Source organism: Mesoplodon mirus (genome assembly GCF_964341445.2).
Source record: "Mesoplodon mirus genome assembly, chromosome: 19".
In the NCBI taxonomy this organism is placed as follows: Eukaryota; Metazoa; Chordata; class Mammalia; order Artiodactyla; family Ziphiidae; genus Mesoplodon; species Mesoplodon mirus.
This window is the reverse complement of record NC_138995.1, coordinates 53,131,119-53,147,195: the sequence shown is the minus strand read 5'-3', so window position 1 is coordinate 53,147,195 and position 16,077 is coordinate 53,131,119. Positions and strand designations below refer to the sequence as shown.

At 48.7% G+C, this 16,077-nt stretch overlaps 1 protein-coding gene across 1 annotated transcript in view; it reads right to left on the bottom strand.

Moving 5' to 3' along the window:
* Positions 1 to 16,077, bottom strand: part of SPTBN4 (spectrin beta, non-erythrocytic 4) — a 70,370-nt gene that overhangs the window by 14,008 nt on the left and 40,285 nt on the right. The window contains exons 19-22 of the mRNA XM_082606403.1: positions 14,480 to 14,743; positions 3,290 to 3,514; positions 2,244 to 2,333; positions 24 to 302 (exon numbers count right to left, since the gene is read on the bottom strand). Coding sequence (XP_082462529.1) covers positions 24 to 302; positions 2,244 to 2,333; positions 3,290 to 3,514; positions 14,480 to 14,743 — 858 coding nt within the window. The remainder of the gene's footprint in view (positions 1 to 23; positions 303 to 2,243; positions 2,334 to 3,289; positions 3,515 to 14,479; positions 14,744 to 16,077) is intronic.

Below are 16,077 nucleotides of genomic sequence, written 5' to 3'. Positions count from 1 at the left end.
CCGCACCCCCAGCCCGGGCGCACCTTGCCCTTGTCCTCACTCATCATGAGCAGCTCCTGCTCACCCAGCCACGCCTCCACCTCGGCCACGTCGAAGTAATACTGCTCCACTTGGAAGGCGGCGTCCAGCACCTGCTGCCGCCGCTCAGCCGCCTCCCGCAGTCCGGCCCAGGCGCTCTGCAGCTGCTCTTGGCCGCGGCGCACGGCCTCAGCTTCGGGGCTGCGCAGCGACGCCAGGGCGCCCGCGCGCTCCAGCACCTCCTCCAGGCGCGTCCCGTGCGCCTGGATCTCCCGCCGCAGGCCCTGGGGGTGGGAGCGGAGAGGAGCGTTCAGAGGGCGCCTCCATGACTGGCGCTGCCCAGGAGAGGATAACAAACAGCCGCAGATGGCCCACCACGTGCCGGGTACCACTTAAGCATTTTGCGGTTCCTCGATCACTCATCCCCCCCCACCACCACGTTTCAGGTGGGAAGACAGGCACGGAGAGGTGAAGTACGTTGCCAGAGAACAAGCAGCTAGTAAGGGGGTGACAGGATTTGAACACAGGAGGCTGGATCCAGAGACTCTGCTCTCAAACAAGATGCCCGATGACAGCAAGATTACCCCCCTAATGGTTGCAACACAGGCCCAAACACAGGTATCATTTACATGCGTATCATTTACATACAGGGAAGTGCACAAATCTTAGGGGTACAGCTCGACACACTTTTACACACTATACACCTGTGTACCCAGATCAGGATACAGAATTCTTCCGTCACCCCCAGAAGGTTCTCTCCACCAGCGCTGTAATTGCTGAGTACTTTAGTTAACCTCTCCTATGCCTCGGTTCCCCAACTGGTAAATGGAGTTAATAATAATAGCCAACACCAAGTGCCTGCCAGACACTTTGCTAAGTAAGGGCTTTGCATAATGTAGCCACTCTTTTTTTTTTTTTCCTGCCACACCGCATGGCCTGCGGGGTCTTAGCTCCCCACTAGGGAGCGAACCTGTGCCTCCCGCAGTGGAAGCGCAGAGCCCTAATCACTGCACTGCCAGGGAATTCCCTGCATAGTAAGTCTTTAATCGATGTATTATTATTATTGTTATCATTATTATTATTTTTTGGCCATGCCGCGTGGCATTCGGGATATTAGTTCCCCCGACCAGGGATTGAACCTGTGCGTGCCCCTACAGCGGAAGTGTAGAGTCTTTTTTTTGGGAGGATGGGAGTTTCTTTTTTTTTTTTTAACATCTTTATTGGAGTATAATTGCTTTACAATGGTGTGTTAGTTTCTGCTGTATAACGAAGTGAATCAGCTATATGTATCCATATATTGCCATATCCCCTCCCTCTTGAAGCATAGAGTCTTAACCACTGGACCACCAGGGAGGTCCCATCACTGTATTATTATTACCTCTCTTATATATGTCTTACTTTGGGCTTTGGTGAAAGAGTGGCTTTGATCAAAGGGTTCCTCTGCAATTGGGTTCCTCTGCAAAAGGGTTCCCTAAGCAATTGGAGAACCACGGCTCTAGACCAAGTCTCTACTTATTTAGATGTGGAAATTGAGTCTCAGAGAAGTAAATAAAGGTCCAGAGATTTTTAGTGGCTCAGAAGCCCCCCACTGTGCTCGGTGTAGGTGTCAGCCTCCGATTATCTCTGTCCTCTCTCCCTATAGGTGTCTGCGGTTCTTGTTGGTTTGTTGTTTTCTTTTTCGTGGCCCAGTAGCCAGTGTCCTTACTTCTAGTCACAGGACCCTAATTTTCATTTGGGGAATCCCCTTGCCTCCATCTCAGCCCAGATAAAGTTAAGGCTGACCCCACCTACAGGTTCCAAGGGTGAGCCCTTAGTCCAGACCAGGCCATTCAGAGCTGTCTAAATCCCTGGCCACCATGATTAGTTCAGCATGGACATGTGATTCAAGTTGAGCCCCAAAGAGTTATTCCTGGGACTACTGCTGAAATTATTGAGAGAGAAAAATTCTCTTCAGTTTTACTGGTGGGATAGAAACTTGAATCTGTTGGAGTTCTTTTACCAGCAGGAGAGGAAAGCTGGCCTGAGAACAAAGCTAACAGGAAAAAAATATATGGAAATGAGAGATTCGTGACATCTTGGAAGCACCTGATGCATCTATCTGCGGTCCACGGTCTCCCCAATTACAAGAGCCTATTCCTCTCTTTGGCTTTAACCACCTTGAGCTGTTTTCTATCATTCGTATCCAGATGTGTCCTAACCCACTCCCTTGCCGTGGCTCTGCTCACCTGGTTCTTCTTGATGTACTGCTGGACGGCCTGCAAACCATTGCCTCGCTCTGTCTGCATGGCCAGTGGCAGCCGCTCCTGGACCCATGCCTGGAGAGGAATCAGGGAGCAGGTCAAGGGAAGGACACAGGGAGCAGGGCAAGTACCCCTCCCTCCCAACTAAACTGTAAGCATCCAAGCCTCCCCGGCATCCAAGGCCCTTCCTCACCTAGAAGTCTGCTCATGTCTTCAGCCTCCTCTCTGGACATGTTCTGTCTTGCTCTCTGCACTCAAGCCAGGCTCATGCTTACCTGTGGCCTTTGCACAGGCAGGTCTTGCTTCCTCGAATTCCCTTCCCATTCCCTCAGCAGGCTCCCTCAAATGTACTCTTCCTTCACGTCTCAGCTCAGACATCCCCTCCTCCAGGAAACTCTCCCTGACTTTGGAACTTGGCCAGATGCCTCCTCCCGGCTTTCACAGCCCCCTGCTTCCCGCATCACATTCCTAACCACACTGGGTTGTCACTGACTTAGGACAAGTCTGTTTTCCCCTTTGGACTCATCTGTGGGCAGGAACAGGGTCTGCCTTGGCCACTCCTGTGACCTAGCATCATGTAAGCACAGGGTTGCGCCCAGAATGATCAAGTGAATGAGCAAATTAGTGAATGACTGAATGAGGAAATGAATGGATGAGTGACAAGCGAGTAAGTGAATAATAAATAAATGAGTGAAAGAATGAATAAAGGATGAGTGGATGAATAAATCAATAACTTCATGAATAAATCAATGAGTGATTGAAAGTGTTAATGAAATGTGAAAGAGTGAATGAATGAGTGAATAAGTAAGTGAAAAAGTTAAGGACTGTATGACTGAGTCTATCTGCTTATTAGTGGATAGGTCCCTCAGCCATCTCCACGCTTGAACCCTCCTAAGTCCCATGGCCCCGCCCCCATCCCAGTCTCCACCCCCTCTGCCCGCTGGCCCGCCTCTGGCCTCCTGCCCCGCCCCACCTTCGCACACCCCTCCTCTTATCCTGGCCCCGCCCGAGATCCCCGCGCAGATCCTCACCAACTCGTCCTCGACGTCGTGCGCCACCTGGTGCAGCTCCTTGGAGGCGAGCAGCAGGCGGCGGCGCTCCTGCAGCGGCTCGAGCAGACGCACCAGGCGCTCGCCCACCGCGTTCTGCCGCTCGCCCACCAGTTCCTTGCTCGCCGGCTCCAGCGGCAGCGCCGCCGTCTGCGCCTGCAACTCTCCCACCTCGCGGTACCACTCCTCCACTTGAGACTCCATCGACTGTAGGGACAAGGGTAGGGTCAGCAGGCCCCACCCTCCCTCCTGATCCCGCTGTGGCTCTCCAGTACCTTTATGGTAGCAGCCAAACCCCTGATCGAGGCCCACTATTCCACTCTCCCCTGGCCCAATTCCTTCCAGAAGCGCTGCCCTCCTCTCTGATCCTGCAACCCACTAAGCTAGTTCCTGTCTCAAGGCCTCTGCCGTAACTATTCCCTCTGCCAGGCATGCTCTTCCCAGTCAATCAGATTTCAGCTCAGCTGTTACCTTTTCAAAGAGTCTTTCCTGACCCCCTGGACTAAAGTGGCCCATTAGTTCATTAGTTCTCAGAAAAACCCTTTGAGGTTGGTGGTATCCCTATGTTACAGAGGAGGAAACTGAGGCCCAGAAAAGTTAGGTAATTTGTCCAAAGAGTCAACCTTTCCAAATATCAAAAATAAATACAAAGCTATAATGGTTGATGTGCCACAGGGATAGACAGAAAGTGGAAAAGCAGACCCAAATACACAGGAGAATTCATACAGTTTATGGATGCCATTGCCAACCTCTGAGGAAAGGATGGGTTATTCAATGAATGGTCAGGGGCCAAGTCGCTGACCAATTTAGCTGGATCCCTTCCTCACTCTTTATGCTGAAAATAATTCCAGATGGATTAAAGACTTAAGTGGAATAAGTAAATCCATAAGGCATACTAAGAAAACCGGGGCAAATGCTTTTATAACCTTGGGATGGAGACAATCTTTCCAGGCACATAAACCGTAAAGGGAAAGATTTATAAATTTGGCCACAAAAAATACTTTTGTTTTTAAAAAAATACTTTTGCAACAACCAAAATTTCTAGATTTAGTTAAAGGCAAATGACAAGCTGGAAAAATAATATGTGTTAGAGCAAGGCACTAGTTTCTTTAACAGTAAAAGAATTCCCTTTTATCCTGCTTCCTTTGTCTCCGCAGCACTTAACCATCATCGGATAACTGTCTTTACTTGTGAGGCCTTTTTTTTATTGGTCTCCTGCTTCTGGAATGTTAGTGTCAATTCACCTCTGTATTCCCAAGTGCCTAGAACAGTGTCCAGCATGTAATAGGCCTTCAATTGCGGTTTGTTCAATGCACAAATGAATGACATCAGCAAAGAGAGGTTGCCCCAAAGAGAAATGGGCATTAGATGTGAACAGGCAACGTAAAGAAGAAAAATTAAGCGCACGAAAAGATTCCCAGTCTCACTAATCAGCAGGATAATACAGATTAAACCAAGGTATCCTTTTCTATTCAACAGATTGGCAAACATTGAAAAGATCAATAATATCTAGTGTTGGCAAAGATACAGGGAGATGGGCACACTCAGCCACTGTCAGTGGTGGTGTAAATTAGTAGAGCCTTTTTGGAAGGCAGTTTGGCAGGTCCTATCAAAATGCAATATGTGTCAAAATGCTTTGATCCGGCACAGGCACTTGCACTTCTAGGAATGTATTTAAAGAAACACTGGCACAGAGACTTCCCAGGTGGCGCAGCGGTTAAGAATCTGCCTGCCAATGCAGGGGACATGGGTTCGAGCCCTGGTCCGGGAAGATCCCACATGCTGTGGAGCAACTAAGCCTGTGCGCCACAACTACTGAGCCTGCGCTCTGGAGCCCACGAGCCACAACGACTGAGCCCGCATGCCACAACTACTGAAGCCCGCGCCTAGAGCCCATGCTCCACAACGAGAAGCCACCGCAATGAGAAGCCTGCGCACCGCAATGAAGAGTAGTCCCCACTTGCTGCAACTAGAGGAAGCCCATGCACAGCAACAAAGACCCTACGCAGCCAAAAATAAAATAAATAAAATTAATAATAATAAAAAACCTAAATTAATAAAAAAAAGAAACACTGGCACATATGCACAAAGATGTTTGTCTGAGGATGTTCATCATAGCAGAGATGTTTGTCCAAAGACCTCAACATGGCAGAGCTTATAATGGGGAAAAAAAATGGAAACAACCTCGATGCTCATCAAGAGTGAAATGGTTAAACAAATCCACATCAGTATTGAATAATACCCAAGATTTACTGTTAAGAGGGAAAAAAATTTAGAACATACTTATGAATAGATATTTGTAGTGGATTACACATGCATAAAAATTCCCTGGAATAAACAAGAAATTAATAACAGATGGTACCTATTGGGGGGACGAGAATTTAGTGAATGGGGACAGGGATGAAGGAGAGACTTTTCACATAGGATTTTTTATATAGTTTTTGATGTCTGAACCATGATATTTATTTATTCAAGAATTTAAGTTAAGCATGAAATCCAAAGAAAATAAAACCATTGGTAATCCATATAGGTACATCTATTAACACATAGAAAGAGATCTAGAAGGATGCACACCAAGTAATAGTTGAAGTCCCCTTTGGAGTGTGGGATCCGGAGGCATGTTGAAGTGAGACTTTATGTTTTACCGAAGATATCTAGGTTAGTAGGATCTTCCCCCCGCCCCCAAATTTTACGTATTGTGTGATTCTAAACAGATGGGGGAAATCTAGAAAAGAAAACAAAATAATGAAATTAAGTGGTAACAGATTACAGCAAAAGACTGAAACCCAAAGCTGGAAACTTAAGAACCAAATCAAGACTTTTGTTGGAAGGTTCTGTAGTGCAGAGGGGTTGGTTTTGCCTGTCTAACATCCATCCCTTCCTTTGCAGCACCTGAAAATCCACTCTCAGGTCCTGAACTTCTTGAGGAACTAATAAAACCTAGAGGGCCAAGGTGGCCACATGATCTAAACCTGGCCAATCAGAACACTGGGTCAGGGATGGTCATATTACCTAAGCTGGGCCAATGAAAACTATTCCTGCTTCCTAAGGGGCTGATGAAACCAAGCGGTCCAAGAATGGCCATGTGACTCAGGCCTGGTCAATGAGAACACTGAATCACCCTGGCCACAAGGATTGGGTAAGAGATGGCATGTAACCTAAGATCAGCCAATGAAAACTCTTCCCACTTTTGCTGGAAAGGTGTGTGAGCTCAAAAGGGGTGGCCTCCTTCTCATCGTATTCCTAAAGGTAGAAGAACACAGACCTGGGATACTGGAGACAATTTTGCCACCAAGAGGGAACAGGCTCCCCAGTGACGGTGCCAACACAGAGAAAAGCAGGGTGCAGAAACAAAGACAGAGAGATTCCTGAGGACGTATTTGAGGAACCGATCCAGCCGTGCCCCAAGCTCATGCCCCCTGGATCTTCCAGCTATGTGAGCCAACACTGTCCCCTTTTAGCCTAAGTCCTATGAACTGCACCCCAAAGAATCCCAGCTGATACAGTTCACAATCTGTAGGAGTCATAAAAATGGGTAAAAATCAAACCTTATAACAAGTCAAAACCATGTACAATGGAAAAAAATTTAAAGGCACAATTATAAGTGGCAGAAATCAAAGAAAAATGAAATAGTCATCCCCAAAACGTTTTCGCTAAGAGAAACATTGTAGTGATGTGTAGGAAAATAAAAATGCATTAGAATTCAGGAAACTTTCAAATATAGTCTGAAATATGAAGGTTATAAGTTCCACTTGCCTATGAAATGAAAACTCCTCTACCACCTCTCCAGCAAGTGGCCGTGTGACCCGAGATGGAATAATTCCAGGGGCTGCCACTTTTCTACTTCTACAAAAATGCCACGTATTTTGAACACCCATTTAATGTGTATCCTTTCCTGCAAACATGGGCTAAGGATACAGAAGTACAGTGGTCCTTAAACACATGAAAAGATGTTCAGCCTCCTTCAATATTTAGGAAAATGCAAATTCAAATAACTACGAAATAGTATCTTTCACTTCTCAGATTAGCAGAGATGAAAAAGCTTGCTAATACCTAATGATGTCAGCCATGTGGGGAGATGGATGGCTCTCACACTGCAGGTGTGTCCACTGCCGTTTCAGGAGAACACTTGGCAATATTTATCAAAAAGTTTAATGCATACACCTTTTGGTCCCACAATTTTACTTTGATTATTATCTACAGAAATATTTGCACGTAGGCTCAAATACATATGGACAGGGATGTCTGTTGTGGCATTATTTATACGAGCGGAAGATTGAAAACAGCCCGAAGGTTTCTCAAAGGCTGGTGAATGACATTGTCAAACTACCCCTGGAATACCATGCAACCGTTTAAAAGGACAGACTATATCCTAGATTTTGTGACAAGGAAGGATGCCTCGGGTGTTTTGTCAAGTGAAAAGGCAAGCTTCGCTATAGTCTGTATGTCGTGTGTATGTGTGTGGGTATGCATAGAATATTTCTAGAAGGATAGAGAAGAAACAGTTGAGAGCAGTTACACCCCTGCGGAGTGGGACTTGCATGTGGAGGAGGAAGGAAGACTTCACTTTTCACATCACACCCTTCTGTTTGAACTTCTTGCCATAACAGCAATAACGGGTAACACACCCTGACTGCTCTAAGCACTTGACAAGAATGAATTAGTTTAATCCTCACAACAGCATATGAGGTCAGGGAAGATGCGGATGTTTGTATTGTTCACAACTGGAGCCCAGCTCCTGGCTCCACGCCTGGCACAGAGTAAGTCTCCATGAATGTGTGTTGATTTTGTTTGTTGGATTGGTCACCACGCTCTTCTGCGTCTCTTGGTATTAAAGGTTAACATTAAAAAGAAAAGTAAACTAGCTTTAAACGTTAAAACCAAAGAAACAACACGGATGATTCTTGAAAACATTACGCGAAAGAAGCCAGACACAAAGGACAATATATTGTACGATTCCATTTATATGAAATGACCAAAATAGGCAAATCTGCAGAGAGAGAAAGTAGACTAGTAGAGGGAACTAATGGGTGCAGGGTTTCTCTTTGGGGTGATGCAAATGTTCTGGAATTAGATAGTGGTGAGAGTCACTTGACTTTGTAAATACACTAAAAATCACTGAATTGTACTTTAAGAGTGTGTATTTTGGGAATTCCCTGGTGGTCCAGTGTTAGAACTCCGTGCTCTCACTGCTGAGGCCCTGGGTTCAATCCCCAGTCGGGGAACTAACATCCCACAAGCCGTGCAGCACAGCCAAAAAAAAAAAAAAAAAAAAAAAGATGAAAAAAGACGTTAAAGGTAAAAACCAAAACAAACAAACAAAAGACAGAAGAGCCTACTTCCAAAAGAGCTTCAGGCGCTCTGCCACATGGTGACACACAAGCCCTGACCCCCACATCAACCTGATTCCTACTCGGATCCACCTGCTGTCTTCCCGTATTCCAGCTGGGGAGACTGAGGCTCAGAGACGATCAATGCCTGGTCCAGAGTAAAAACTGCCAGAACCAGAATTTGAACCCAGGACCATGTGACCACGAAACCCTAGTGGCCCTCAGTCACTCTGCTTCTCTGTAATTGGGGATGATGTGGCTCAGAAAGGTGGGGTCACTTGTCCTCAGTCACACAGTAGGAGAACGAGGGTTCAAACCCTGGACTGTGTAGCTCCTGACTCTGGGCCATGATGAGCCAGATGAAGAAATGTGGGGCAAAGAATGAAAAGGGGCGAAGAGGGTGTTTTCTCGGCCAGAGAAAAGAGCCTGGCTTAGGGTGGGAGGTAGTCTTTACGGACGCAGCTCAGCAGCTGCAAAGACTCCAAGTGCATCTTCCCCTGACTGGTCCCCCTTAGATGGCAGGAGACCAGCTCCCCACTTCCCTCCCCAAGCAAGAGCCCATGGCTGAGCCAGGCCAGCTGGTCAGACCCCTGGGACTGGGAAAGCAGGGGTTTGGGACTCTACCATCTGGCCCCTCAGCCAGGAAGGACAGTTGGAGGAGGCCCTGAAGGAGGACTCTGGGTCACATGGCCTAGACCTGGGAGGCGGGGCTCCAGGAAGGCTGCTGCAGCAGCTGGGGTGGGGGACAAGGGGAAGGACACGAGGAGGACACAGGGATGAGGAGAGATCAAGGGAGAGGGGCAGAGATGGAGAACTGAAATGAAAAGAGACGGAGAGAAGAGAGTGAGAGAGTAAGACAGAGAGAGATAAAGAGACAGAGACAGACAGGTGAGAAAGAGAGAAAAAAACTAAGAGAAACAGAGACACAGAGGAACTGGGGGAGCAGGACTGGGAGACAGGCCCAGAGTGAGGCAGAGGGGGAAGAGATCACTCTCACAGCCACACCCCCTCGGACACCAAGCCAGCACCGCCCCCAGCCCAGCCTGGCCCTGGTGCCCTGAGGGGTAGAGCAGCCAGGAGATGCGCCCGGCTGGACCGACCCCTTCCCTCCTGCATATGCCCAGTGTCTGGGATCTCAGGCGGGCCCCAGGGGACAGCAAGGCCTTGGGAGGCCACTCCTCTCCCCAGTGGCAGCTCCTGAGGCCCAGCTGGACTCCATATGGGGGCCTTGGCCCACCGAGTCACTCCCCACCTCGGGCTCCCTCTGCTGGGGAAAGGGGCCAGGAGTCCTGTGCTGGGCCTACCCATCGCTGCGTGACCCCCCCCCCCCCCGCCACAACCAGGCTCTCATCCGCCCCGGGCCTCAGTGTCTCCCTTAAACAATGGGGACCTCACCTCCTGGTCCCCAGGGCTTGGTGGGCCTAACCCCCTCCATGTGGAGGGAAGAGCCGGCTCTGCACTTGTCTAGGGCAGGAGGCCCCAAACCTTCCCTCTGAAACCTAAATGGCCAAAAAGGGAGACAAGGATGCTCAAGGTCACCAGTTCCCCCCAGAATGCAAATGCAAAGACCACAGTGAGATATGCTGCCTATTCACCAGACTGGGAAAAAAATCTAAAAAGTCTGCCAACACCAAGTGTTGGCAAGCATGGGTAGAAACAGGAGCTCTCATTTGCTGCTGGGGCGAGGGCATGAAATGGCATCAGGACTCAGGCGAGCAATCTGTCACAACCAGGTGAACTATAAACTGACAGCTCTAACTCTCGGCGCTATATTAACGTCTCATATAGCACCTCCCCCAGCCCCACCAAATACATTTTTTAAAAGCTACATGGATGGGGGGAAGTGCCAAACTGGAATATAATCAGAAACAAATGAAACAACTATTTCACATAAATAACATAATCTATGGAAGGCAGAGAAATAACCCAACTTTTGAACACAGTATAGTGACGATGTGCCCTCTGGTGGAAGACAATTAAAAATTTAAAACCTGTAAGCAAGAATTGTCTCTTAGTTAGATTTGCTGGGTCAGCAATTCTGAAACTACATCATGCAGTACATCTTATAATCTTTACAACATTCGTATTAAATCACTACTGTTATTATGTCCATTTGACTGAAGAAGAAACTGACGCACAGAAAGAGAAATAATTCCAAGTTAGCCAGTTGGTAAGTCACAGAGCTGGGCTTGACCCCAGGCAGCCAGGCTCCAGCATCCATGGCCTTGACCTTGGCATGTACTGCCACCCAGAGTCCCGCTGTCACCAAATGGCTTAGCATTAGGGTCCTTCCCTTTGCACAGAGGCGGCGCCTGAGGCTCAGACCAGAGGCAAAGCCACATGCCTAACATCACACACCTCGTAAGTGGCAGTGCGCTGATTCAAACCCACACCTGCTGAGTCCCGAGTCTGTGCTTTTATTCACTGCAATAAACTGCTGAGGAAGAGTTAGTAATCATCGTAAGACAATGAATAATCCTAGTAATAGTTGCTGCTGTGCTGGAGGTCTCCATTTGCCCCTCCTGACCCACAGTCTAAGCTTCTCCATCCTGCTCTGTGCCCCGGGGTCGGCGGGGGCGGAGTGGGGTGGGCTGACCTGTATGGACCACAGCAACTGGCTCCCCTGCCTTCTGGCTTCCAGGTGGGCTGGGCTCAGGATTGGCTACATAATTTGCAGGGCCCAGTGCAAAATGAAAATGCAGGTCCCTTGATTCAAATGTTAAGAATTTCAAAACAGGACAGGGACTTCCCTGGCGGTCCAGTGGTTAAGAATCCACGCTTCCACTGCAGGGGGCACGGGTTCTATCCCTGGTCGGGGAACTAAGATCCTGCATGCTCCGCGGCACGGCCAAAAGAATTTCAAAACAAGACAGCAGAGCATAAAACTGAGTGTGGGGTCCCGTGGGACTGCACCCATGAAGTAAGTCCTGTGAACTAAGCGGAGGGGACCTATCATTTCCCGGCTCCTCCCTGCAGCAGCGGCCATTCTTGCCTAAGGGTGCCCGCTCCTTCCAGGCGACTCTGCACCCCTGTCCTCCCCCACCCCCCTCACTCCTGCCCGGAAGTGAAGCTCCCTCCTACTGGCCCCAAGGCTTCCCCATTCCCTGCTCACACCTTTGTCAAGACTCTCGATAGGCCCTCTTCAAATCGTCCTCAGTGGAGCATGCCTTCTGTTTCCTGTTGGGACCCTGACAGTCACAGATCCCCATTTGCTGGGAACTCACCACATCCCAGTGCACACCTTCACCTGGCCCTGGGATGCCCGCGCTGAGGCGGTCCTACTTAAGATGAGACGACAGAGGTTCAGAGAGGGACTACACTTGTGCCCTGGCTGGAATTTGAACCCAGGTCTGTCTGCCACCCCTTAGGGCCTTCACCGCTTGGCCCCTGGCTGCTACTACTCCTTGTTCCCTCCTCTGTCTGACCATCCAGGCCACCACTTGTTTCTGCCAATGTTCCAGGTGATCCCTCAGAGCAGACCTGGGGCCGGGTCATCCCTGCGTGACCACTGCCTGTGCAACTAACGCAGTGTGGACCTCAGGCACTGATGGATTTTTCAGAGGCCAGTGAGAGGGTCATGTTCCCCACTATGGTCTGGGAGTATTGAGGGAGGAGGGTGGATGGGAACTAAATGTGGTCCTGAATGGCCACTTGGCGGCTGTGTGGCGTTGGGAGAGCCAGGACTCTTTCTGTGTTGTGGTTTCCTCACATGTCCAGTGAGGATAAACCACAGCACTTCCCTCGTAGGGCTGCTGGGGAGGAGGGACAGGTTAGCAGTGGCTGGCACAGAACACAGATCAGCGGCTCTCAAAGTGTGGTCCGGGTACTCCTGGGGATTCCCAAGATCTTTTCAAGGCGTCTGCAAGGTTACAACATTGTTTAAAAAAAATACTAAGCTGCTGATTTGCCTTCATCCCTCTCATTCTCTTCCAGGTGCACAGCAGGGTTTTGCAGGGACCGTATGACCAGTGCTATTGCAAGACACACTGAATACAGAAGCAGAGGTGAGAAGCCAGCGCTCTTTTTTTTTTTGGCCACACCGGGTGGCATGCAGGATCTTAGTTCCCCGACCAGGGATTGAACCTGTGCTAACCACTGGACCGTCAGGGAATTCCCTCCAGTGCTCTTTTTTTTTTTTTTTTTTTGCTGTACGCGGGCCTCTCAGTGTTGTGGCCTCTCCCGCTGCGGAGCACAGGCTCCGGACGCGCAGGCTCAGCGGCCATGGCTCACGGGCCCAGCCGCTCCACGGCATGTGGGATCCTCCCGGACCAGGGCATGAACCCATGTCCCCTGCATTGGCAGGCGGACTCTCAACCACTGCACCACCAGGGAAGCCTCCTCCAGTGCTCTTTTAAGCCAGGCATGAAAGGGAGCTGCAACATTGAAAACGATGCCAATCTTCTGCCTACGTTTTTTTGTTGTTTTGGAAAATACAGTTATTCTTCATAAAATAATGCTTTGGGGTTCATATGTGATTGACTTATTGTTGTTGTTTTAAAACAAATCAATCGTTTAAATGTGTCTCAGTTTTCATTTTTTAATATAGTAAATATTAAACACGCAAACAAGCTCTCTGGGATCTCAGTGATTTGTAAGAGGTAAAGGGATCCTGGAGACAAGGCAGTTGAGAACCGCTGGGGTACAGAAAGCAATGATGTCCCTGACATTCTATTCAGATCTGTTGCTCTTTGCTTCTTTGCCCCTCTCCCTCACCAGAATATGAGCCCCACGGGGGCCGTAAGTTTTTGTCAGTTTTGCTTACTGCTGTATTCCAGAAAAGCGCCTAGCGTGTTGACATAGGTGCTCAGTAAAGATCTGCTGCATAGATAACTGAATAAATACTAATTAGTGTCATGTGCTTTTATTATCAGTCGACTTTTTTTTTTCTTTGCCAGACACTATGTCAAGCACTTTGGAAGCATAACTATGCAGGAGTGGTGAAGAGTTGAGGGACCTGGATTTGAATCCAAGCACTGCCACTGGCTACCCTGGGCCATTAGTTCACCTCCCAGAGCCTCAGGCATTGTTCCTGGGATGTAAAGGCAGAAGCTGTCACACCTTGGGAGGTGAGATGCAACTCCTACATTGGCACCTCCAGTCAGCGCATCAAACAGTTAAGATACCGAGCACCACAGGCTGCCAGCCTAGGAGCAGAGATAAAGCAGACACTGCGTCTGGAGACACTGGCTAGCTGTGTGTCCTTGGGCCAGGCGGTCTACCTTCCGTGCCTCAGTTTCCCCGTTGGTCAAATGGGGGATAATAACAGTACCAATCTCTTAGGGTTGCTGGGAGGAGTCAGTGAGAGCTCGGCACAGAGGCTGGTGGGGGAAGCACTCCATGAATGCCGTTATTTTATTCATTTATTTATTTTGGCTGCCCGAGTGGCATGGGGATCTTAGTTCCCCCACCAGGGATTGAACCCGTGCCCCCTGCACTGGGAGCGTGAAGTTTTAACCATCGGACCGCCAGGGAAGTCCCATGAATGCTGTTATTATGCTGTGCAAAGCCAGCCCCCCACCTCTGGGCCTTGGTTTCTCCATCCAGGAAACAGGTGTCAGGGTCCTGGAAAACCCGCAGTGTGCTTGTTATCTACCTACTGCTTTTTGGCTCTAAATCTCTCCTCCCCCTTTGTACCCCATGCCCTAGGGGTGGTGGGTGCTTCCAACAGTGGCTACTAGCTGGACTGCCTCAGTATTCCCTTTCTGTTTCCAGCTCTTCTAACACATTTGAAATAAACCCTTATCTTAAATCCCTTCTGTCTGAAATATCTCAAGTGGGATCTGACCCTGACTCTGGCCCCACTGTGTTTAGAAAGCCCCCGTCTGTGTCAGCCAGGCCGTACCTGCAGCTTCTTGAGCTGGCTGTTGACAGTGGCCAGGTCCCCACCAGGGTCCACATCTTGCAGCTGGCTTTCCATGTGAAGGAGCTTCTTGTCCAGCTCAGCGAAGCTCTGCACCAGCTGGTCGGCCTTGCTGGCCTCAAAGAGCTGCCTCGCCTTGGCCTGGGTGGTGCTCTCCAGCTCCGCCCAGCACTGCCGGATCTCACCCAGCTTCTTCCGCACCGAGGCTGCCAGCTCTGGTTTCTCCTGCATCAGTTGCTGGCCCTCCTGCCCCAGACGACGGGAGACAGGAAATGAGAGGGAGGGAGTGGATGGTGGGGAGGGACAGAGAAATATGGGGGCAGCAGAACATAGGGAGAGATGTGGAGAGAGAGATAGAATCAAGGAGTTGGAGACACACAGAGAGACAGAGACATGAAGGGTGGTTGGAGAGAAAGCACCAAGCATGGGAAGAGAGACGAGGAGAGACAGACAGACAGAGGTGTGGAGAGGGAGACAGACAACACAGAGGCATGAGAAGGAGACAGAGAGAGACAGATAGCCATAGAGTGATGGATACAGAGACGTGCACAAAGTTAGAAACATGGGAAGAGGACCATAAGACAGAGAAGGGGAGCGAGAGACAGAGATGGAAGAAAGAGACAGAGAGAGAGAGAGGCAGAGAGAACAAACCTCCATTAAACTCAAAGTCAAGGAGAGTGGCTTTGCCACGTGCCACCATTATGGGGCATCGGTGGCCATTTAAGGGTTTAAGACCCACCTGGGTGCCTCTGTTTGAGTGAAAAGAGTGGGGGGATCCAGGGCAGCAGGTCTAGGGGCAGTTTTGGGGGTTGATGCTTAGAGCAAAAATCTGCCTGGGTCCCTCCAAGCTGAAGTCAAGCTCCAATATATGTTGGCCTAGAGCCACATATATCATATTACATATTAAAAATAACAATACCATAGCAATTACAGCTCCTAGGTGCCTGGCCTTGTGTTAATAAGCACTTTATATACTCAAGAGCCTATATTTATTATTTCCTAATTTTAAAGCAGAGCATAAACAACAAGGTCCAATTGTATAGCACAGCAAACTATATTTAAAATCTTGTAATAAACCATATGAAAAATAATATATATACATGTATATGTATGTATATATGTATACACATATATATAACTGAATCACTTTGCTGTACACCAGAAACTAACACAACGTTGTAAATCAACTATACTTTAATAAAAAATTTAAAATTTAAAAAGTAAAGCGGAGCAAACTGAGGCTCAAAGAAGTTAATACAATTCTCCCAAGGCCCCAGAGCTGGTAACAGGCATAGACTGAATGAGAACCCAAGGGTGTAGGAACCCACTGTTCACTTTAACCCCAGCTTCCCAGGCCTGCCCCAACCTGACTACCTGACTTTCTATTTTAAATGCTCCAAATGGTGTGGAAGGAAGCCTGGTGGGGGAGATTATAAGAAGGGGTGAAATATTTAACAACCATTCAGAAGAGATGTTGGCCATTTTATAGACAGGCAAACTGAGGCTCAAAGAGGTTACATTAATTACTCAAGGCCACAAAACTAGGAGCAGATGTGGAAATTATCTGAACCAGTTCAGGG